Source organism: Terrapene carolina, unplaced genomic scaffold (assembly GCF_002925995.2).
Source record: "Terrapene carolina triunguis isolate 2854851 unplaced genomic scaffold, T_m_triunguis-2.0 Scaffold951, whole genome shotgun sequence".
Taxonomy (NCBI): domain Eukaryota; kingdom Metazoa; phylum Chordata; order Testudines; family Emydidae; genus Terrapene; species Terrapene triunguis.
In genome coordinates, this window is record NW_020665302.1 from 387,591 (window position 1) to 411,380 (window position 23,790).

The 23,790-nt window shown below is 43.6% G+C and overlaps 1 protein-coding gene across 4 annotated transcripts in view; it reads right to left on the minus strand.

The window, feature by feature from the left end:
* Nucleotides 1-7,413: 7,413 nt before the first annotated feature.
* EWSR1 (EWS RNA binding protein 1) overlaps nucleotides 7,414-23,790 on the minus strand; it is a 40,381-nt gene continuing 24,004 nt past the window's right edge. For 2 of the 4 annotated variants that reach the window (XM_024203416.3, XM_024203419.3), the window contains exons 7-17: nucleotides 22,687-22,898; nucleotides 21,242-21,422; nucleotides 18,373-18,410; nucleotides 17,801-17,833; nucleotides 16,659-16,777; nucleotides 14,979-15,108; nucleotides 14,388-14,510; nucleotides 11,565-11,724; nucleotides 10,666-10,763; nucleotides 9,307-9,559; nucleotides 7,414-8,183 (exon numbers count right to left, since the gene is read on the minus strand). In XM_024203416.3, coding sequence (XP_024059184.1) covers nucleotides 8,144-8,183; nucleotides 9,307-9,559; nucleotides 10,666-10,763; nucleotides 11,565-11,724; nucleotides 14,388-14,510; nucleotides 14,979-15,108; nucleotides 16,659-16,777; nucleotides 17,801-17,833; nucleotides 18,373-18,410; nucleotides 21,242-21,422; nucleotides 22,687-22,898 — 1,387 coding nt within the window. In that variant the 3' untranslated portion in view covers nucleotides 7,414-8,143. The remainder of the gene's footprint in view (nucleotides 8,184-9,306; nucleotides 9,560-10,665; nucleotides 10,764-11,564; nucleotides 11,725-14,387; nucleotides 14,511-14,978; nucleotides 15,109-16,658; nucleotides 16,778-17,800; nucleotides 17,834-18,372; nucleotides 18,411-21,241; nucleotides 21,423-22,686; nucleotides 22,899-23,790) is intronic. The other 2 variants (XM_024203420.3, XM_024203421.3) reach the window with 1 other exon arrangement.

Sequence of the window (23,790 nt, forward strand, 5' to 3'; positions counted from 1 at the left end):
CACACGCGTGTGTACAGAAACAGGGGAATTACACAAGCTAGAAGTGTGGCCTCGATGGTTCCCAGAAATGACTAACGCTCAACTTAGCACACTAGGTCACCTGCAAGTCATACCTGTCAGGAAGCGTTAATCCAACTTGAATTCTCTCCAACTTCCAGATGGACTCTCTCGTGGGTGGGACTCACCTGACCGACTGCAGGGGGATCTGGCAGTGGCCCAAAGATAGGGTAACTCACCTTGTGCAGTAGCTGAGGTTCTTTGACCTGGGTGCCCCTGTAGGCGCTCCATTGTAGGTGACTGGGTGCTCCTGCACCTCTCAAAAGCAGTACCTGGTTGGGCCATACATGCACTCTCCCCGTCTCACGCCTGCAACTGCAGTTAACCAGTACTGTGCAACCCCCCCACCCCAAAGTTCCTTCTCTACCGCAGAGCCTTAGAACGCTGGAGTAGAGGGGAGGAGGGTGGCTAATGGAGCACCCACAAGGACACATCTCAAAGAACCTGTTACTGCACAAGGTGAGTAACCCTCTCTTCTGTAAGTGATGGCCCTGTGGGTGGCTCCGCTTCAGGTGACTGCAGAGCAGTGCCCCTCCGGGGGAAGGAGAGGCTTCGAAGTTAGATCTGTCATTGACTATAAGACCGTGTGTCCCAGCCGAGTGTCGTGATGCGGAGTCCTGGTCAATGACAGTGTTGAATGAATGTGTGAGATGATGTCCAAGTAGCTGCTTTACATATGACAGTGATAGGCGTGTTATTCAAGAAGGCTACTGATGTGGCTATTGATATGGTGGAGTGTGTTCTGACCCGTGATAGGGACTGCAGCTCATGTTGACAATAGCCAAGTTGGATGCAACCTGAAATCCATTTGGAAAGTGTCTGCTTAGATATGGCCTTTAGACTGCTCCATAGTGGAGAGAAATAATTTAGGAGTTTTTCTGAAGTGTTTGGTCCTTTCAAGATAAAATGCTATCGCCCTTCTGACATCCAGGGTGTGGAATGCTGCCTCTTGTCTGTTCTTGTGAGGTTTACGGAAGAATGTGGGAAGACGGATGGGTTGGTCGAGGTGGAATGAAGAAGGGACTTTAGATAAAAATTTAGAAAGCAGTCTTAGGGTGACCTTATTCTTGAAAAGGATTGTATATGGTGGGTATGCCATGAGAGTCCCGAGTTCTACATGTCTTGTGGATGTGATGGCGATGAGAAATGCTACTTTCATGGAAAGGTGTAGTAGCGAGCAGGTAGGCAAAGGTTTGAATGGGGCACTTATGAGAGATTGAAGCACTAAATTGAGGTCCCATGGAGGAGTTGGGGTAGAGGTTACATACACCCTATAGGAATCGTTTGGTAATTGGATGTGCAAAGACTGAAACTCCATCCACTTTATGGTGGAAGGTTGTGATTGCTGCCAGGTGTACTCTGAGTGAACTCATTGATAGACTTGATTTCCTAAACTGAAGTATGTAGTCCAGGAGTATCAACAGCGTAGAGGCGGTGGCTTCGATTTGTTTGTTTAAGCACCACATGTGGAATCTCTTCCATTTATGGAGGTATATTGAGCCTGTAGTTGACAGTATGCTGTTTAACAAGATGTCTTTGACTTCCTCAGAGCAGATTGTCTCGCCTTAGAACCATTGAGGAGCCAAGCTCTTAGGTGGAGTGTTTCCAGATTTGGGTGCAAGGTCTGGCCTGCATCCTGTGACAAGAGATTTGGAAGAACTGGGAGGATGCACGGTGGGCATTCTGACATCCGTTGTAGGTATGGATACCAGGTTTGCCTGGGCCATGCGGGGGCTATCAAGATGATGTTGGCTTGGTCGATCCTGATCTTCTGTATGACCCTGGACAGCAAAGTGGTAAGAGGGAAGACGTACATGAGAGGTGCATCCCATCAGATGAGAAAGGCGTCACCTCTGGATCCTGGTCCCAGGCCTGCTCGGTAGAAAAATGTTGGGCATGTGCTGTTCTGACTCATGGCAAATAAAACTATTGTGGGGAAACCTCATTGTTGAAATATCCTCCGGATCACTCATGGTCATGGGAGAACTTTCTGTTTAATATGTCTGCCAGATGTTCTGAGATCCCGGTAGGTAGGCAGCTGATATGGTGATCTGTTGAATGCACCTTTTCTACAGTTTCATAGCTGTGGTACATAGGGAATGACCTCACCCCTCCTCGTTTGTTTATGTGGAATATGGAGGCCACATTGTCAGTCATATTGCGGAGATTTGTGGACTGTTCACCGTAGTACTGATCAGGCTCACTAGGGCAATGAACCTGTGTCGTAGTAGTGAGGCTTTCAAGTTCCAGTGAATTTAGGTGGGCCCCCAATGAATTCCAGTTCTTGAACTGGTTTTAACATTGATATTTGAAGGTTTATTTGTAGACCAAGGTTTGTGAAGAGTGACATCTTTTGTGCAGCTTCGACAGCTTCTTCTAGAATGGGTGCCTTGAGTAGTCAATTGCCTAAATATGGGCATATCATGACCCCTTGCTTGCATAGGTGGGCCACCACCACTGCTAGAACTTTGAAAAACACTTGGGGAGCCATGGAGAGGCCAAAGGGCAGTACCATGTATTGATAGTGATCCTGCCCCAAGACGAATCAGAGAAGTTGCCTGTGTGCTGGGTGTATGGCGACATGAAAATGTGTCTTGCACATCAAAGGCTACAAACCAATCCCCTGGTTCTAGTGCTGGAATTACTGTCGCTAAAATAACCATCCTGAATTGTGTCTTGACAAATTTGTTTAGCTTCCTGAGATCCAGGCTGGGTCTCCATCCCCCTAACTTTGTCTGGGTTAAAAAATAATAGGAATAGAGACCCTTCCCTCTGTGTTGTACCGGCACTGATTCTACCGCACCCAGTTGTAGAAGGTGGTCTACTTCCTGTCTCAGGAGGTGCTCATAGGGTGACCAGACAACAAGTGTGAAAAATCGGGACGGGGTGGGGGGTAATAGAAGCCTATACAAGAAAAAAGACCCAAAAATCAGGACTGTCCCTATAAAATCGGGACATCTGGTCACCCTAGGTGCTCATGAGAGGGGTCCCAGAAGAGGGACGGGGAGAGAGGGTGGGTAGGGGAGATGGAGATGAACTGGATGGAGTTGCTGGTCTTGATGACTTCCAGTACCTATTTGTCGGAAGTGATGGTTCACCACGTTGGGTAGAATGGTATTAGGTGGTCTGTAAATCGATGGTTGATGGATAATGGTTTTAGCAATGGTAATTGGGGGAGGTCTGTCAAGCCCCCCCGACCAAACCTTCTAATTTGATGTTTTGATGTCAGTTGCTGTGACGCAGTGGGTTGAGAAGAATTTGATCTACGTTCGGATGGTCTTTGTCTCCATGTCTGAGGATCATACGGTCTCTGGTTCTGCGTGTAGGATGCCTGTCTTGAACGTTGCGAGTAATATCTGCCTTGTTTCCATTTTATCGCAGATGTAGAGATGCCTAAAGATCGGAGAGCGGCTCTCGAATTCTTTAATGTATGAAGGGATTCGTTGGTCTTACCCACGAACAATTTTGGACCTTTGAATGGAAGGCTCTTTACTGTGGATTGCACCTCCCTTGGAAACCCCTACTGGTGGAGCCAAGAGGCTCAGTGTATTACAATGGCAGTTGCATAGACCTCACCACCACATCTGCAGAGTCTAAACATGCCTGAAGGGCTGTTCGAGCCAGGAGATGTCCTTCAGAGAGGAATGATTTATTTGGATAATTTTGAATAATTTGTGTAGTCATATTTCACCATCAGAGCTTCATAATTGGTGATTCTAAACTGTAATGTCACAGATAAATAGGCCTTGCAACCAAGTAGATCCAATCTCTTCCATTCCTTATCATAAGGGGTGGCCCTGAAGTAATGTTGCCTACCTGTTCATTAACTGTGTCTACCACCAGAGAATCTGGCTGGGGATGTGAATAAAAATTCCCATTCTTTCAAACAGACATATTTCTTATCTGCATGTGGGATTGTGGCGGGGGTCTGCCAGATGGTTGTGGCAGGCTCCATGATTGCATCATTTATAGGAAGAGTGATCTTGGAGGTTGTTGATGTTCAGAGTATGTTCAACAGCTTGTGTTGTGATTCAGCAACCTCCTCGAGGGGTATTTGGAGTGTGTCAGCTACTCTTTTAAACAGTTCTTAGAACGGTTTGCAATAATTTCTGGTAGTAGGCAGCAGAGGCATGATGGTCTTATTGGGTGAGAAAGAGGTGTTCATTGCAGGAGTACCCTCCTGATCTAAAGCTTCCTCAAAAGTCTGTTCATGGGAGATGTCAGATACCACTGCTGATGGTGGTAGGGAGTGCCTACACATTTCCTACACACTTGTGGGTTTGGGGTAGTACTGCTTGTATACTGTCCATGGGTCCCAGTACAGCCATTGTGATGGGAAAGACACGGGTGAAAGTACTCATGGGTCCTTACCACCCCCTGGATATCAGGTCTGGGATGGTGTCTAGCAGGGGTAATCTATTTTTTGCCAAGGTCTAAAATTCTTGGTCAAAATATAGTCAAGTTCCAGACCCCAGAGAAAATACTACAACAACAATAAAAAGATTGTGGACATTTTAAAAGCATCTGGCAGTACAGATTTGGCCCACGGTCCACCTATTGACTAACACTGGTGTCTAGGATGCTCCCATAGTTCAGACCTGATACTGCCTTGCATAGGTGAGGAGTGTTGGGATGAAAAAACTTCCCCTTCCTTGTCCTCCTCGCTGGAGAAAGGAGGGGCAGATCTAGTTGGTAGCAAGAGTATCGGTACCGAGGAGAGGGGACTCCGGTGCCAGGGTCATTATTACGTCCTTATGTGTGAGGAACTGCAGTTGTTGCGGTGCCAAGAACTGTTGCAGTGTCAGAATTGGAGCCAATGTCAACTGCACCAAGGAAGACATAGTAGGCTTCAGTGCCATTGCATGTGTTATGCCCCAGAGAGCCAGAAGGTGATGCCAGTGCCTGAGATGTTGCAGAGGCACTCGGTAGTATTTCATTGGTGCAGCTGGTGCCATTGTGGAAAGGGCAGCCTTTTCTCTGCCTTCCGTTTTAGAGCCTGCCTGCTTATGGTCTTTGGCCTTAACGGTACTGGCGATACCGGAAGTCTCTGCCAACGCGTAGGTACTTAGCGGTAGCGCGGTCAGTACCAATGCTGTAGATTGAATTGGGGAATGGCTTCTTTTTCAACCTGTTCTTTGTAGGAGTGGTAGCTTTCCTCTTTGCATGTCTTTTAGGAGACAGGTCCCTCCTGTGCAGGGTTAAGGAGGGAGGTCTGTCAGAAGCCACATTCAGCTATCAGTCGCCAGGAGAAGTTTGCGATCCCAGGTCTGAGGCTGGGAGGAAAGACTTCTCCATGAGAATGAGTTTTAGTTTAAGCCCTTGTTTTTCTTTAAGGCTTTAAGATTATGGCAATGAGTGCACTGTTAGGGTACGTGCGTTGCCCCCAGGCACCGGACACATTGGGAATGTCCATCCAAAATTGGGATTGCCTCGCAACAGGAGGGGCAACATTTTAAGCCAGGCGATCCAGGCATTCTGAAGGAAACTATCCCCTAGAGGGATGAAATTGTAATTTTTTTTTTTTTTTTTAAAGAGAGAAAGGGATCTTAAACTAATCTATTATATACAGATACTCCTAACACTAATTCTGAGGTAAATCATGGGGAAGCACTGCTGAAGCTCTGAGTTGGACCAAGGGCAGTTAAGAAAGAACATGGGGCTGGGGGTCGGCTGCACAATGCCACCGCAGGTGAGAGAAGGGGAGAGCGCATGTGCGGCCCAGCTAGGAACTGCTGTTGAAATTCTCCGACTAGAGGCGCAGTGCGTAGAGGCTCCAAAAGTGGAGCACCCCCAGGGACATCATTCGAAGAAGCGAGTTAAACTGTTGCCAAAAACTTAAGAGGTTTTCAAGCATGAAGGTGTCTGATTTCACCTCTTTTGGAGCAGTGAAACACTTGGGCATGTCTACAGGAGCATCTACTGCACAGCCAGCTGGGATGTAAACCTACAGCGCTCCGGCATGCTGTGCACTGTCCCTGTCAATCCTGCTGCTTCACACTGAAAGCTCCCTAGTGCACACTGACATGCTGCAGTTTGAACATTAATGCGCAGCAGCAGGGTCCACAGTTAGGGCATGGCACACTGGAGCAGTATAGATTCACAACCCATCTTGCTGTGCAGGAAGTGCTCATGGAGACGCTGTAGAAGTTCTTTATCCGAGTGAAGTTTTGAATGCCCCAGAACCAGCACATTCCCCTCCTTGAAGAAAACTGCTCACCGTCTTTTGCCCCTCAAGCAGGAAGATTACATGGGCACACTGCAGCACTTTTGCAACCATATGCATTAGCTCACTTGGTGATGGTATAACAAGACCATCTCTGTTACTTTATCACAATTATAAGGTTTATGCAGGGATCAGTACACACACATACACAGAAATGCAGGAGGGAAATGAAGAACTACCAAACAGTCTGAAGTAAATCCTGATTTTAATTAAGTCACCTCAATTAAAACTCGCCCTCTGCAAACTGAGATGGGATTTTTAATCACCATAAATAGCTCAGTTCTAGCTCTAATAGAAATGGCTCTGTCCAGCAGCAAAGCACCCAACTATCCCCAGGCTGGACTCTGGAAGAGTTAGAAGGAAGTGTCACTTACACAAACTTGTCAGAGCACCTGTATTCTCCCTTAGATGCTTGCCTGGCACATAGGAACACATACAGAGCCTGGCACTAATCAGGTGCTTGTGCTATGTGACATGCTCTTTGATTTCTCCACCAGCACTGACTCCTACTGTCCTGATAGGCATCCTGTCTTGGTTTTATATACATGTCCTATCTCTGTGAAATCAGAAATAATTAAGCCTGGAGAGCACTGCATTTCACACCAGAAATGGCATTCTGGGAATAAGTAGTGTGTACACTGAAGAATCCCTAAGAGTGTAAGTTGGTTGTTTTGCTTCTAGCCTATTTTGGGAAGTTTGAGTCTGCATGTTTTGTTTTATTGATGTCACAGGCACATGGTACAGAAGACCAGGCTCAAACCCTTGAGATTATTCAATTGGTTGTGTTATAAATTAGTTACAATGGAGACTGAATAGTGTTTCCTGTTCAGAGCCTGTATTCACAGGGCACCTGCTGTTTCAGTGATAACCTTGCTTGAACTTTCAAACCACACTGCCTGTATTACTTTCAGAGGAAGATTCATTACTCAAGATGATTTCATTTACCCTTCAAGTTCATACAGTCCTACATTTCTACTTACTGGGCTGCCTTGTCCTGAATGTTTTCAACAGAGCACTGGCTCCTTAGCTGCACTCAGATACCAAGATGGTGGGCATGGTATACATGAAATAAAAACACTACCAGAGAGAACTTAAATGTTCATCTGCTATTTACAAAAAGTCTAGTCATGATATACCCAGCAATACATCTTTATTTACAACCAGGATGCAATTCTGAAGTCCAATGTCTCATTTGAAATGGTGTGTTCAATTCCATCCTCTGAATGCAATAAGCCACACTTTACAGTTTAAGGTTAAGGTGCCTGCTCTGCCTTGCCAAATACACTTCAGGATTGGTTCAATCTTTTCATGGTAGATTTCAATCCCTGCTCCCTCCATACAATGCAACATTCAATATCAAAGGATTACAAGCCATATAATACATACAACTCATGAGTGAAACTCACTGCCTCTTCTGCAGAGCCCACAGAGCTGGAGTTTGCGATGCCAACTCCAGGTGGAGATGTTCAGAGTGCTGTCGAATAGAGGCTGAGAAGTATTAAGTTTATAAACATTTGGAATTTTATTTTAAAAAAAACATCACAACCATTAACATTGTTACAGTTAGTTCTCCTCCTCCTGGTTTTGCAAACAATGATACTGAGCATGCTCACAACAATGGTTTCTCATTGGTTTAGTTTTAGTTAAACAACCATTTTGTTTAAAAGGAAAAAAATAACTCAGCACACTACCATTTAACTTGGTTTTAATGTTTCTCCACAAATGGTGAAAAATACTAAAGTACAGACAAGGAATAATCATAATGTTGTGGCCAACATTATAAATATGGAATTATAAATTTAAAACATTTTCTGGTTTAAAAAATAAATCTGGTAGTAAATGCAGCTCTGCAGGTTTCTGCCTCTAGTAGGGCCGGTCTCTCCGCTCCTGACGATGTTCACCCCTACAAAAAGAAAAGCTTGTTTGGTTATAGCTCATAGGACACACCCACAATCTTGCTGTTCCATTAGACGGAAGAGGAAAATGATAAAAGGTTTAGAAAAATCTGACTTAGGAGGAAAAGTTAAAAAAACTGGGCATGTTTAGTCTTTGGAAAAAAAGGCTAAGGGGACAGTCTTCAAAAGTGTTAAGGGCTGTTATAAAGTTTCTAAGGTGCCACAAGTACTCCTGTTCTTTTTGCGGATACAGACTAACACGGCTGCTACTCTGAAACCTGTCATAAAGAGGACTGTGATCAACTGTTCTCCAAGTACAAGAAGGTAGGACAAGAAGTAATGGGCTTCATCTGCAGCACAGGAAGATTTAGATTATATTTTAGGAAAACCTTTCTAACTCAAGCACTAGAATAGGATTCCAAAGGAGGCTGTGCAATCCCCACCATTGGATTAGACAAACATCTGTCGGGGATGGTGTAGGGTTTACTTGGTCCTGCCTCAGCGCAGGAGGTTGGACTAGATGAGCTCTTGAGGTCCCTTCCAGCCCGATATTTCTAGGATTCTATGCATACTCCTAGCACAAGAGGAGGCTATCACAATTTTCATTATTCAGTGTCCCCATCAAGTTTCTGACCAAGAGTTACTGGTTTTCTAAGCTTTATTTCTCCACTTACCCTTGATCACATCAGATCTTGTTTCATTCCCCACCTCCACCCCAAAACCTATCTGAAGTTGTAAAATCATCCTAGCCCAGTGGTCCCCAAACTTTTTACCTCTCCTTCTTCCTCCCCCCCAAGCTGGGGCTGGGAGGAGGGCTGCAGCTCCAGGAAGGGGGACGTGGACAGGGGTAAGGCGGTTGAGGGTGGGGCCACAGCTGGGGGCAGAGCCGAGGCCAGCAGCCATGGGCCCTGGGCATGGGGCTAGCAGACGGGGCCCCGATCACAGGGCTGGGAGCCAGAACCAGAAGCGGAGCTGGGTGGTGCTCCCTCCTGGCCCCCCATGGGGACCTGGCCTGGGCCCCAGCAGCCCCCCCCCAAATATTCCTCCCCACCCCCTTGGGGGTGCACCCCACAGTTCAGGGACCTCTATCCTAGCCTATTGCCAGGTTCTTTAGTTTGCTCTCCTACATACTTGTCCATTTTTCCTGGTCCTCCACGCCTGCCGCCTCTGCCTCCCATTTGCTCCATGAGAGGTCCAGGTGGGCCCCCAGGTCCTCCTCGTCTTCCTCCTCCAAATCCACCTCGATCCATACCCCGGCCTCCTCTGAATCCGCCTCTATCTCCACCACGTCCACCTCTGAACATTCCACCAGGGCCACCACGATCCATGAGGCCTCCTCTTCCTCCTCTCATGCCACCAGGGCCACCTCTGCCACGATCTCCACCTGGTAAAGAAAAACGTCACCATCTACATTTGAAACCAGGGCTCTATAAGGTGAAAACATGCCTGCTCTAAACAGACTTCCAGGACTGAAAACTTAGCCCTTTCACATTAAATCATCTCTAACTTTCCTCCAGACCCGATGCAAGAGGAAGCAGTAAAAGATGTGTCTATGCAGCTTTGAGGCACAGGGTGGCTTAAGGCCTGGCAGTGGAACCATGAAGAGGGCAGCCACCCCAATCACAGGGCAGGAAACCCACTTTTCACTCTACCCAAAATTGCTTGCCCTTGTCAAAAACATGAATGCTGGCAACACTGCACAAGCTAGAGGAACAAAGCATAGATGCCCAGGAAGCAACATTAGGCCGCTTTCTGGGCTGGAGACAGCCACTGGTGGCTAATGCCACTGCATGAACTGCATATGTTTCCAGAAGTGCCACTGAAAATTTTGGGCTACCCTGAAATCCATTGGGGAAGCCTGAGAGGCAAGATGGCTGATTTAAGGCCATTTTGGCTGGGAGCCACATAAAGTGACAGTGTGATAGGGCAGGTCTACAGTAGAAACGCTACATTGGTGCAGTTGCGCCACTATAGCATGTCTGGTGAAGTCGCTCTATGCCAAAGGGAGCGTGCTCTTTCTTCGGCATTACTCCACCTCCGCGACAGGCGGAAGCTATGTTGGCGGGCGAGCGTCTCCCGTCAACACAATGCCAGTGTGGACAGCGCTTAGGTCACTGTAACTTGTGTCAAGTCTTTTTCACACCCCTCAGCAACGCAAGTTAGGTCAACTCAAGCGGTAGTGTAGACCTGCCTGTAAGAAACTGGATTGCTGCAGATAGATGCAAGGAAAGAAAGAGTCAGTAATAGCGGGTAAGTGAGGCCAAGTCATCTCAGGCAGAGTAGAACCATAAACTGCTGCCTCTACAGCTCCAAGAGGGTATTATTTACCCAGTAATTAATACTGTGATAATACTAGCGATCAGTCCCTGAGAACACTGTATAAGCAATGTCAATCACATACGCAAAGGAGGTGGTTCATCTTAAGTACTCATCTCCCATGCTCTGGGAATAGCCTTGAGCTCCTCTCTAAAAGTTGTGTCACATACATACCTGGAGGTGGGAAAGGGGGTGGAAGAAAGCCTTCTGGTTTAGGAGCCTTGCATTGATTACACTCTGTTCTCCAGGCAAAGTTCTGGTTTCCACATCCCCTAGACAGAACCATCAGTTAGTGAAGACTTTAAAAAAAAAACCAGTTATTTTTATCAGGCAGAGTAAATCTGAAAGAGACAAGATTCACAAATCTACCTTAACTTTTAATGGCTATGTAACTGATCTAGGAGAGGAGGCTGGTCCTGGTACAGAATGGGAGACAAATGTAAGGATTTTATTCTCAACTTTGATACTGAGGTCTGTAAGTGAGCAAGCCCATATTTCTCCATCTTCTGGGTTTGTGATGACTAACTAGTTAATATCTGCATCACACTTCTGGGCAACACACCCTTTTTATCTCCTGGTCTGCCTTGCCAGTACAAAAGAATGGCAATGTATCATTATACCGAATGATGTGGCTGCTCCAAGTACGCTCCTGTTTGGGGCAGGGACTGTTTTTTTGTTGTGTTTGTACAGCACCTAGCACAATGGCACTACTGCAATACATATAAATAATACCGCTATCGCTAATATGGCAGAGGTGTTAAATTGGCAAGGACTGTATGTAATCACTAATGCATCTGTGCTTAGTCCAAGTTCTCAATTACAGTAAATTCAACAGCTTATTTTTCAAAATTTGAACTGTACTTTACTACCAGAAGTTCTGGCCCCAAATGAGCCATTTCCTAACTGACATGAGTATTAGCATGATGGGGGCTGTGACATTCTGCAGGAGATGAAAGCTGAGTGGGCTGCAGTGCCAGGTATCATGCAAGGAAGAAGGCATCTGGGTTTACACGCAGGACTACAGGGCACAAAGATGTTAACAGATCAGCATAGTTGGTAAAGCAAACACTTACGGGTTGGGGCACTGCCAGTCTCCAGCTCGGTGCTGGACATTCCCTCCAGAAGGGTTTCCTCTAGAACCCCGTGGTCCTCTTGGGGGGAAGCCTCCCCTGTCTCCACCTCTGCCTCCCATACGGCCCATTGGACCACCAGAACCACCAGGACCCCCTGGGCCTGAAAGGAAGAAGTCAGTTAATTCCGATGCAGACACTGGTCACCTCCACAACTTAGGGTGTTGCTCGGCAACGTTCCCTCTAATTTTTTACATCCATGTGCGGAATGAGTTTTGTTATGTGCAGCACCAATATCAAGGTAATGTGTGGATGTGCGCCACCGCCCACCAGTACAAACAAAAAGCCTAGATATATTTTTTTAAAAGTTATAAGTATGGAAGAAGAAAGAATATTAAAACAAGGCATAATTAACAAGGTGCACTGCTTAAGATGTTTATTTAGTATGAAATCAGATAAAAAGAAAATTAAAAAAATAAGAGAATTAACACGGATGGCTGTATTACACAGGACAGAGACAAGACAGTAGACTCTCTATGTGACTGATTGTGTTCTCACAATGTGGGGCACCACTGCTGTGGACTCACCCAGACTTAGTTATAGCCCATGCTATCTTAGGACAGGAGCCGATTAAGTATCCCTTGGAGTGAAGTACATGCATTTTATCATCCTTTCTAACAACTCAAGCTAGTAAACGCACCAAAATGTGGCATATTGAAAACAGCGATATAGATAAAACAAAGACAGAGCCATTAAGTGAAAGCATAAAAAAACATGCCAGAGGCCCAATTTAATAACCTGCTCCCACAGACAACTAAATCTTCAGGGAAAGCTGGTCTCAAAAAATAAAGCATCTGCCAAAACACTAACATGCTACGGACTTTTGCAGTCCACAAAACTATCCCTCTTGCATGCATATTATCTGAACACATAGCTCAGCTTTAAGATGCTAAACAAATCTATGCGTCAACTAGAAATAGTCATGCTTGCCTCACAAATATTAATACAGTATTTTCTGATACTGGAAAGGAGAGTAAACGGCATTCACTCAGGCTTATACAATTTCTATAGGATGTCAACTCTTAATTTGAGTAATACTTCACACACATAGAACAGTAAAAATAAGTAATAATAAAGTGACAGCCAGCAAACAAGCCACAAACAAGTGACAACACCGAAAATACAACGGGAAATAAAGCATCGAGTGATTGGCTGTTATGAGTTTTTAAATGAGCGTTTAGCAGGGCCCGCACTGTGTAAGTGAAACAGAGCCCTGTAGAAACAGGCAAAATTCTCCTGTAATTTGTGCATGTCACCAACTCAAAAACTCAGAGTAGGCTCATTAAGTTTTTACAAGCCCAGCCTTAAGTAAATGGAGCACATTAACACATGGCTTCAGAGTTTGCAGACAGATCCCTGCTTCAAATAATTTGAAAATAAAGTCTTCAGCCTATAAAACACCTAGCACCAAGTGCTTGCTACTTATGAGTCAATGAGAGTACTCTGAAGAGCCAGAACTATACCAGATAGCAAAGATCTGGCCTTAATGGTTTCCAATACCTCTCACCAAACGAATTCTAAAACTTGTCTGGAGGCCTCTCTCCTGGACACTGCAGCCCCGAAGCTGGGGCTGGGACATGACAGGTTAGAAAATACAAGAGCAATACTGCAAATCAAACTTTAAAGCTATTTCGATAGTACATGTTCCCAGACAAAGCTAAATCCAAACATTTTAAGCAGCTGGTGGAGGTACTGTTAATTTTAGGAACTAGATTAATTAACCTATGTACCAGACAAGCAATTCCTAAATGCCATCCAATGCAAAAGCTAGGCATAAATAATACATTGTCACTTTTGTGATTATAGAAATAGTTATTGAATGTGATTTTTAATGAGAGTTTTGGGGAGTAGATGATTTATTTGGATTTTTTTTTTAAAAACAAACCACAGTTACTGCAGTTATTCTCCAGCCAGAAGTAATCATCTATGGGGATCTCCTTTTTGGAAGAATAAAAGCACTTGTCATACACCTCTACCCCGATATAACGCGAATTCAGATATAACGTGGTAAAGCAGTGCTCTGGGAGGGCGGGGGCTGCACACTCCGGTGGATCAAAGCAAGTTCGATATAACGCAGTTTCACCTATAACATGGTAAGATTTTTTGGCTCCTGAGGACAGCGTTATATTGAGGTAGAGGTGTATATAAAGCACATCTCAAATCCTGTTTCTACTTTTTCTATTCAGTTGCCTTGACTTGTGTACAAAATTCAGGTATAATCAGTGGTAAAATAATGAAAATGAACCTAAATACATTTGATGATTATATCTATCCGCTAGTTTTTTACATTAAAAAGGCAGAGGCAAAATGCATATATTTGTAAATGGCACACATGACATGGGGTAATCTTTAACACAGTGAAACAAATATGACGTTTAAAAAGTGACATTTAGTTAAATCTTTCTTATTGGTATTGTGGGGTATTGTTTATTTGTCTTTCCCATCTCTCGCCCACAGCCCAGCTGGGGCTGCCTGGGAGAGACTCGCTTGTCCATTGGACCAGAGTTGTGACTCACGTCTCCCCAGCACCTCACTTATTCCCTCCACCAGCTCACCTTCTCCACGTTCTCTCTCTGCAGGGTCAGGAGGCACCTAATTAGTGGAGCCACGCCTGCGCGACTCCACTAATTAGGTGTGCGGCCCTTCGTTCCCTCAGGCACGCACCGTAGAAGGAACGATGCTGTTTGGTGTACACTACACCCCTGCTCTGCACAATAAGGTTCTGGGGGAATTCAGCTCATTCATACAGACTCTGACCAACATTACCTCCACGCAGCGGGGGAGGCAATCCACGTGATTCACGTGGGGGCATCCCACCCCTCATGCTGTTCATTGGCGCCTTCTTCCGAGTGAGAGAAACTTTGAGTTTGCTCCCCTGGAAATCTTTTCCTGGAAAAAACACAGAAAAGTGTGGCTTGCTTACATGGTCACAAACTTCCACTACTGGAGGGGGAATAGGGCTTGGGTACCATGTACATGCATCCTACAGGATACACCTCTTCGTAGTCACTGATCAAAGGGAAAGGTGTCCTTATATCAAGTGTTGGGGGGTGGGGGGGAATTCCACCTCTGACCTGTGGAACCAAAAGATAAACTCTACACAGAATTGCCCAGACTCGTTGGACGTTAGCGCACTAGGGAGCTGGCTTATCTTATCTGGTTTGACTAAAACCAGAAAGTTTCCCAGGTAAAGTCTTTTCAAGTAAGATCTGCTTTACCATGTATGTATCACCTGCCTGTGTGGAGGACATAAAACCCCACTTTTCTATCCTCTGAATTAGCCAAATACTTAGCTATGAAATAAATCCCAGTCAAAACTACGGTCATCAGAATCAGGAGTTAATTCCAGTCACTTGCCATCAAACCACTCTACCGCTGCTTTGGCAGTTGATGGGTCATCATAGGACACTGTGGCATCTCCTTTTGGCTTTCCAGTTTCTTTGTCAAGATAGAAGTTTATCATAGGTTGCCCAGTCCTCTTGTTCATCTAGCAGGAGAATAAAATCACTTTAAATTGCAGTGCAATGAATTGTAAACAAAGATTACCAATATATCCTTCTCCACTACTCTTAAAATCATCTCCAATTCCTCTGAGTTAGAGGTCAAATACTCCATTTCAATGATACAGTTAGATGTATCAGGAAGGAGCAAATCCACACAGATCTCCCCCAATCCCACTTAGAGGATGTGACTAATCCCCTATCCCTCCTAGAGGGCACAACTACAGTAGAATTCAGAAACCTGATATGGACACTGAAGGACAAGTCCTAAAAGGCTCTTTTTGGAATACAACTCTGCAGGTTATTTCAGGGGTTCTCAGCCTGCCGGGTTGGGACCATGCTGTTATATGGGAGAAGGACCTGCCTAGAATACACTGGGTGGGGGTGTCCCAGTATGGAAAAGGCTGAGAATCACAGCTCTATTTCCATCCCACTCTACTAGTTGGTGAGAGTTACTGCTCCACACTCCAGCGGTCCTGTATAGAATCATAGGTTTGGAAGGGACCTTGTGTGGTCATCTAAGTCCCCTGCACTCATGGCAGGACTAAGTATTATCTAGGCCATCCCTGACAGGTGTTTGTCTAACCTGCTCTTAAAAATTTCCAATGATGGAGATTCCACAACCTTCCTAGGCAATTTATTCCAGTGCTTAGCCACCCTGACAGTTAGGAAGTTTTTCCTGATGTCCATCCTAAACCACCCTTGCTGCAATTTAAGCCCATTGCTTCTTGTCCTACCCTCAGATGTTAAGGAGAACAATTTTTTCCCTTCTCCTTGTAACAACTTTTATATACTTGAAAACTGTTGTCTCCCCTCAGTCTTCTCTTCTCCAACTAAACAAACCCATTTTTTTCAGTCTTCGATCATAGGTCATGTTTTCTAGACCTTTAATCACCTTTGTTGCTTTTCTCTGGACTTTCTCCAATTTGTCCACATCTTTCCTGAAATATAGCACCCAGAACTGAACACCACACTCCAGAGGCATAATCAGCGCTGAACAGAGCAGAAGAATAATTTCTCATGTCTTGCTTACAACACTCCTAATACGTCCCAGAATGATGTTCGCTTTTTTTGCAATAGTCTTACACTGTTGACTCACAGTTAGCTTGTGATCGCTTTCTGCAGTACTCCTTCCTAGGCAGTCATTTCCCATTTTGTATGTGTGCAACTGACAGCTCCTTCCTAAGTGGAGTACTTTACATTTGTCTATTAAATTTTATCCTATTTACTTCAGACCATTTCTCCAGTTTGTCCAGATCATATCCTCCAAAGCAACTGCAAACCCTCCCAGTTTGGTATCATCCACAAACTTTACAAATGTACTCTCTATGCTATTATATAAATCATTGATGAAGATAATGAACAGAACCAGACCCAGAACTGATCCCTCCGGGACCCCACTCAATAGGTCCTTCCACCTTGACTGTGAACAACTGATAACTATTCTCTAGGAACAATTTTCCCACCAGTTATGCACTCACCTTACAGTAGCTCCACCTAGGTTGTATTTCCCATGCATACCCACGTTGTCACCCACCTTGACAACACCACATTGTTTGAAGAAGTCTGCCAGCTCCTCCAGGGTCACACTGTCACTCAGTCCCTGTACATAAACTGAACTGTTGTCTGAGTCGTCATCTGGGTCTACAGGTGGGCCTAAGGAGATCAAATTCACAGAAGTATCATTATACCAGATGATCACAAAAGATAATGAAGGACAGAGTTCAGTTTTGTCTGGTCAACTTTAGTGATCATCTCCTAAATGGATTGCTACCTCTCTTTCAGTGAGGGTAAATACTTGTATATTTATGGAAATACCAGATGAAAATCCAGCCATACAACATGGGGATTCAGTGGCACTTTTTCTATACATAAGGAAGAGCCATACCGCATACTGATCACTAAGCAAAGTATCTGTAAAAAAGCTCATCCTTTACAAATAATCAGCTGATTTATTTCCCACTGACCTCCTACATAAGGGAATTTTGGTCTGGTTTCTTGCCATGGCTGGATGTATACCATTCAAGTGCCATGAGAAACTGTAGCCAAAATTGGGTGGCTGATGCAATGGAAGTCTTTTTGGGGAATAATTTGAGATCATCTGTGCAAAAACAGATATCCAACTGCAGGTGCACATTAGATTTTACATCTTTTATGCAATTATATGGGCAATGACCTAAGCTGATCCTGGAAACAGCTAGAGACACAAAATGCACATTTGTACAGGACTAGAAAGGAAAAAACTACAAATTCACAGGCTATGGGTGGTGGAGTAGAGGAAAGGAAAAGAAAAGTAAAGCTAGTATATGCCTCTAAGGTAGTTATTTCAGTATTGCTTGAAGTTAGATGCCTGGTATATCTGAATAGCCATGGACATGCTGCTTAAATACCCTCTTCTTTCATGAAGGGAAGGATAAGCACCCAAATGAATCTTTGCAAATTTAAATAAGCCAGCCCAACTATTTGATTAATTAAGAAAGTAGAAGGAATGAATCAAGACTCTGAAATACAGAGGATGAATGCCCCTGAACTTTTTATATAGGCAGGGAAGAAATAAGGCAGAGAATCCTTTGCGGACAAGCAATGTCAATGACTGCCTTCACTTGTGGAGGAAGAACAAGTGAGAAATCCTTCTTTTCAGCATGCTCAGGTAATATTCTGAACAGTATTTAAAATTACCTAAATCAAGATCTGGTCCTTCTTCCATGGGTCCTGACAGTCAGGGAAAAAAATCATATAAAGTTTTGTTAGTGCACGTCTTGCAGGCTGAAAACCGACACACACAAATCTATCTACTTACAACCACCATATGATGGTGTTGGTTAAACTCAAATTGACCTGCATTGCAAAAATTTTAGCAATGCACCTTTTTACGGCTTTTTTGTGATCAGTTTGCTACTTTTAGCAGCCTTTAAAACCATTAACCATTATTACACTTCTTTAGCTTTATTGGGCCAATCAGTGTATATTTATAAGAAAAGTTACTTTTTTCTTTATTAAATCCAAACAAAATTAAATTTATTCTCCCCAAATTACAAAAGTAGTTTCTCAATACTTCAAGTTACCCTTTGTTTTGTAACCATAGGTTAACCTTATACCCCTAGGCATTGCCGGCAGTACCCATTAAAGTCTTGTTGCATATGTCATTTTTAACCACTTATGAAACTAATACAAATTATATTTTTTTTTTTTCTAAAAATTGATTATTTTTTTTTTTTTAACACTATCCATTGTAATGCTCAAAAACTTACCACCAGGCTTATTGAAGCCACCTCGCTCTCCAGCGCTGCTGGGGGGATAAACGAAGAAATGAAGGCCTTTCCCTTTAAAAAGCCAGTACCGCTCTGAGCCTCTGGGGCTCACTGGGAAGAATGGCACTGGCTAAACATCTCCAAACAATGCATCTGTCTGTCTCTCTCTCATCTCGTCACTATGCCTTTCTTCAGGGCAGCTTGCTCAAATTTCCTTTACGCACAACCTTGCTTGTCTGGTTTAGACACCACTTTTGCTGCTGTACCCTTTCATTACTTGTATTGGTATTAACAGTACAATACTTGGCAAAAACATTTAGAGATTTTCAAATTGTGTTTGATTTAAAAAAAAAAAAAAAAAAGGTAAGTCACCTATAGGTCAACTCCCTCCCCATTTGTGTGTACATAAAGGTGCACCCTCAGCCTCTTGCAGCAGGAGAGCAAAATGAGTTCCTGGGTCCCTAACATTAACAGTTAAAAAGGCAGGAGACAACCATATGTAATACCTAGAACACAGTTCAGATGACATTTCCACTAAAACCTTAGTATAACGCCATACATTCAGGTCACTACTGGATTTAACAGTCTCTGTGGAAGGAGAACTTACAGAATATATCAGGGCTCAAAGGCCTGGGGGTGCAGCTTTGTGGACACAAACCAGAAATTAAGATTTTAATGTGTGCCAATGCAAAAATCACAGCCTCTAGCTTTTAATACAAAAGCACAGGCTAAGCTATTAGTTTTCAATTGCTTCCAAGTGCTGGTTAATTAGGAAAATGCCACCTGAAAAGGGTTTTATGGGTGGGGGGGTGTTGTTTTGAGGAAGGGAAGAGAGGAGGGAGAGAGCCATCTATTTGCTAGCCAGTATTGCACCTTTAATCTCTAAAAAGGTTTTAAATACACAATTCCAAGCTGTTGCATGCAGCTTTGCTTCCTTTTTTTTTTTTAAAGTACACACCATATATGTAATGTCTCTCTTTTTAAACACATTCGTTTACACTTTTTAATGTTACACAATTCTAAAGTATTATACCAGTATGCAGTTACCAAAGTTACAGAAGGATTCCATTTATACAATGAATACATTTGGTTAAAAATATTCTATGTATATTTTTCCTCTCCATATGGACACCGTGTCTAGTCCCACTTTTCATTATGCTGCCGGCTGAGTACTGAGTACGGGTACTTTTTAAGTATTGAAGTGTATACAAGGCTCTCACTTTGTAACCTGTAGCATATAAATGCGACAAAGCATGTTAAAAAGTTTCCATGTTTAACAGCCAATGAAAATATAAAATAATTGAGTCAATGAAAAAGGGCATGTTAATAACATTGAGCTCCTTACCTGCAGGAGACACTGAAATCCATCACCACACCATGATAAAAGGGCCGAGTTCCCCTACCCTGTCCCCGGGTGTTCAACCTACTGCTTCATGGGAAGGCCACCTTTTCTATGGACAGTAGAAAAACTACATCCAAAAAGCTGGCAGCCTCTTTAATAGACTGTCAGCTGGAAATCACTACAGAAGTAATTTATTCTTTGATTACAGGTGTGAAATTAGAGAAAAAAATTGTGAATCTTTTGCAGTGAACAGCACCAAAATGGCTAGAAGTTTTAAGACGTGATGATAGTAATTTCAAGTGTCTACATCTACTTTAAAAACATTAGAAATAAATACATTATGGGTGAAATCTTTATATAGAACAATGGAACCCTATTCCATTCAAGCCAATTTATTAAATCAGTAATGTTTCCATGTGAACAAGTATTTATCTTTAAAATGTAAGTTCCAGGTAGTTGTATTTCTCCAATAAAGATTTCAGGCCATTTGGATTCATTTTAGCTGAGCTATGCAGAATGACAGAGTAACTTCTCCAATTTCTAGGTGAAATGGGGTTTTAAAACAAGTCGCCAATAAATGCTGCACATTTATTTAAGGCTGTTGACTCACTTGCCCAGCCATACAAATATATGGGGTAACATTTTACCGAGGTTGTTCTGATGTTTTGCACGTCAATCTCCACATTTCTAATCCACATGAATGAAACACTCTGCATAGCTTTAAACGAAGTTTCATAGGGATTGAACACACACAAAGCTAAACCTTCCTTATATTAGCCTTCATAATTAGTCCATCATCCTCACCTTTATTAAAACAGACACCAGAGACAGGGAGCTATAAACTACTGATCTGAACAAATAGGTTTACTAAACCAGATTATGCCATCAGTTAAAATGACCAAACTGATTTAGACCACCTGAAAGCTCCAATGGGGAGCAGTCCTGGAAGTCAAGTCAGATCTTTGTGTGTTCTTGGGGCTTTTCTTCACACTCCAACCAAGCCACTCTAGAGCCGTGGCTTCAACAACAGTAAACTGACCCATACATTCACATATGACAGTAGCTCCAAGTGCTACTTCTAGTGCAAACAGAGGCTGAGGGGAAACATTGTATAAAACAGCTGACATTAGGCTTCTGCCATGTACATACCTGAAACATCAAGACCCCCAATAGCAAGGCAAAGAAAGTGAAACCTGGATCTCCTGGAAGGTTTGTGTGTGTTCTATCCAAAGTTATTGTTAAACCCCACAGAGGATTTCACCTCTGAATAACCATGAAGGGAGCTGAAAGTTCTGTATTTCATAAAACCCTTAATTCCCCCAAACCCAACAAACTGCAGGAAAAAAAAAACAGATCCTGCCCCTACTTCCCCTAGGAGTACATTTCCATGGACTAGAAACAATCTCACTATTAATAAATATTCTCCATGGAAGTGTGGTTTGAAATGTCATCTTTCAGCCGCTCCTTCCATTTCAAATCCTATGGGTAAAACAGAATTAGGTAAAAGGAGAAAAGATTTGCTCTTACCCCATTCCACCGCGTCCTCCTCCCCGCCCACCTCTGCTCATGCCTCCACGATCAAATCCTCCTCTTCCCCTTCCCCGGTTATCAGGGCCACTCATGCTCCGACTTTCTCCTGAGCCAGAAAAGCCTCCAGATTCCTGTCCATATCCACCCATGTTGCTGGTATGGTCCTGACGAAATGAACCTGAGGAGAGTTTGTATTGTAGATATTAAAGAAGAAGTAGATAAAGTCAGACTCATTCTGAAGTGCCTGTTCCGATTACAGTAACTCCTCACTTAAAGTTGTCCCGGTTAACATTGTTACGTTGCTGATCAATTAGAGAACATGCTCGTTTAAAGTTGCGCAGTGCTCCCTTATAACATTGTTTGGCAGCCGCCTGCTTTGTCCACTGCTTGCAGAAAGAGCAGCCCATTGGAGCTAGTGGTGGGGACTTGGAAGCAGGGTGGACTGGCAGCTCCCCGCTCCCCTGTGCGGCAGCCGCCCAGCAGGCTATCAATTGCCAGGCAGTTCAGCTGTCCTGCCCTCTGCCTTGGAGCTGCTCCCAGGAGTCGCCTGCTTGCTGTGCAGTGGGGAGGGAGGGGAGAGGGGTGCTAATGTCAGGGTGTCCCCCTCCCCCCACTCCTGCCCCTCGCTACTTTACTCCATTTTCACAGGGGGGGGAGGAGAGAGACAGAAACTACAGGGCTCAGGATAGAGGGAGCTTGCTGGCAGCAGCTGCTGTCTCAACTTGCTGATCTACTTAAAAAGGCAATGTACTTATAGTGGGGTCAGCGTACTTAAAGGGGCAATGCGTGTCTCTCTCTGCCATGCTGCCGCCCCTCCCTCCATTCCTGCTGCCTTGTAGAATGTGAGGCTACATTAACAACGTGTTAACCCTTGAGGGTTTAGCTGAGTGCTAGTTCATCATTTAGCAGTAAGGCATTCCATGGGAAATATCCCACCCTCTTCCACTCTCTGACTTCACCACCTCAACCAAGCTCCACAATCATTGCTGTGTACAGTATTAAATTGTTTGTTTAAAACAAAAAATTCTTATGGGGAAATTGGATTTGCTTACATAGTTTTGCTTAAAGTAGCATTTTTCAGGAACATAACTACAACGTTAAACGAGGAGTTACTGTACCTCTCTGCACCTGCCTTCAGTACCATGAACTTTAGCAATACTGTGAACTAACAGTTTGACATGGGTCTTAATACAATGGCTCTACTGAAAGCAGGATGCATAGCACTCGACTTGCGGTCAAACTTAAAACTATACCCACAGTCAGTAAAAGTCTACAGAACTATTAGCTGGCAGATCAACTGCTGGTTGGAAAATACTCAAAACACTAAAAGAGCGAAAGCCTCCTTCAGAGATTTACTAGTCTATCTTATTTGAGAAACACTACTGAGATAGTACAATCATTACAGCTCGCCTCCTTAGATGAGCTTCATTACACAAACTCACTCTGCTGTCCATAACTGCTGCTCTGCTGGCTGTATTGGCTTGGGGCCTGGCTGTAGGATCCAGTCGGGGGAGGATAACTAGTAGGTGGCTGCTGGCCATAGCTGCTTTGCTGGCCATAGCTAGTCTGTTGTCCATAGGTACTTGGCTGCCCATAGGTGCTTTGCTGAGAGTAACTGCTCTGATCGTAACTACTTGGCTGTGTAGAGGAATAGCTGAAAGACATAAGAATTAAGAAGTGTTTCTAGATGGAAGATAAATCAAGCCCCCTGGAAACACGCATTAGGCTGCAGTGGTATTTAACTAGACAGTAAAGCAAGTCAGACAACGTGTATTAACACAAGTCATTTAAAATGTGAGGTCATTCTATGGAGGCTGATTTGCAGGCATAGAAACAAAATAAGAAGGGTTGCTAAAAACAAAAACACTGATCTAGTTCTTCATAGCGCTAAAAAGAGAACTATGCCATGGAAATCATCACTAGTTTCCAAGTGGGAAATCTGCACCCCTTGGGACGTTGCACTTTAAATACTTTAAAACAAACAGAGTCAGTGAATGATTTATATCTGTCATCTAGAATTCCAAAGCCACTGAAGACTATGAAATACCAGCTGGTAATATGGTTTGTTTGTAACTTGTTTCCCTGGCTTCTTATAAATCAAAAGCAATCTAATTCACTTTATTTCCAATCCACTTTATTTATTTCTGCTGGGCATGTGTAGGCTTTTCAGACATGCTTGAGAATTTCAAAAGCAACACTTGTCTGTTCTACGTTTCAGGATGAACAATTCACCTTGTGAATTCATGATTCATGACTTGTGCGGAAGCAGCATTTTTATAAGTTAACACTGAAGAGGAATACAGAGCGCCTGAAACATATCCTCTCTTTAGGACCCAAAGTTTTAGGAGGTAATGACATGTAATTAAAAAGTGGCTTTCACACTTAAGAGTTAAAAGCGAATATTTTTATATAAAACATTTTTCTTTAGTCACTTTTGCCTTTTGTTGTTATTATAGATATCTATCCTTTGATTAGAACTTATTTAATCACAGCCCTGTATTCTTTCCTCTTTGACCCTGCAGTGAAGAGAAAACTGGTTAGATGCA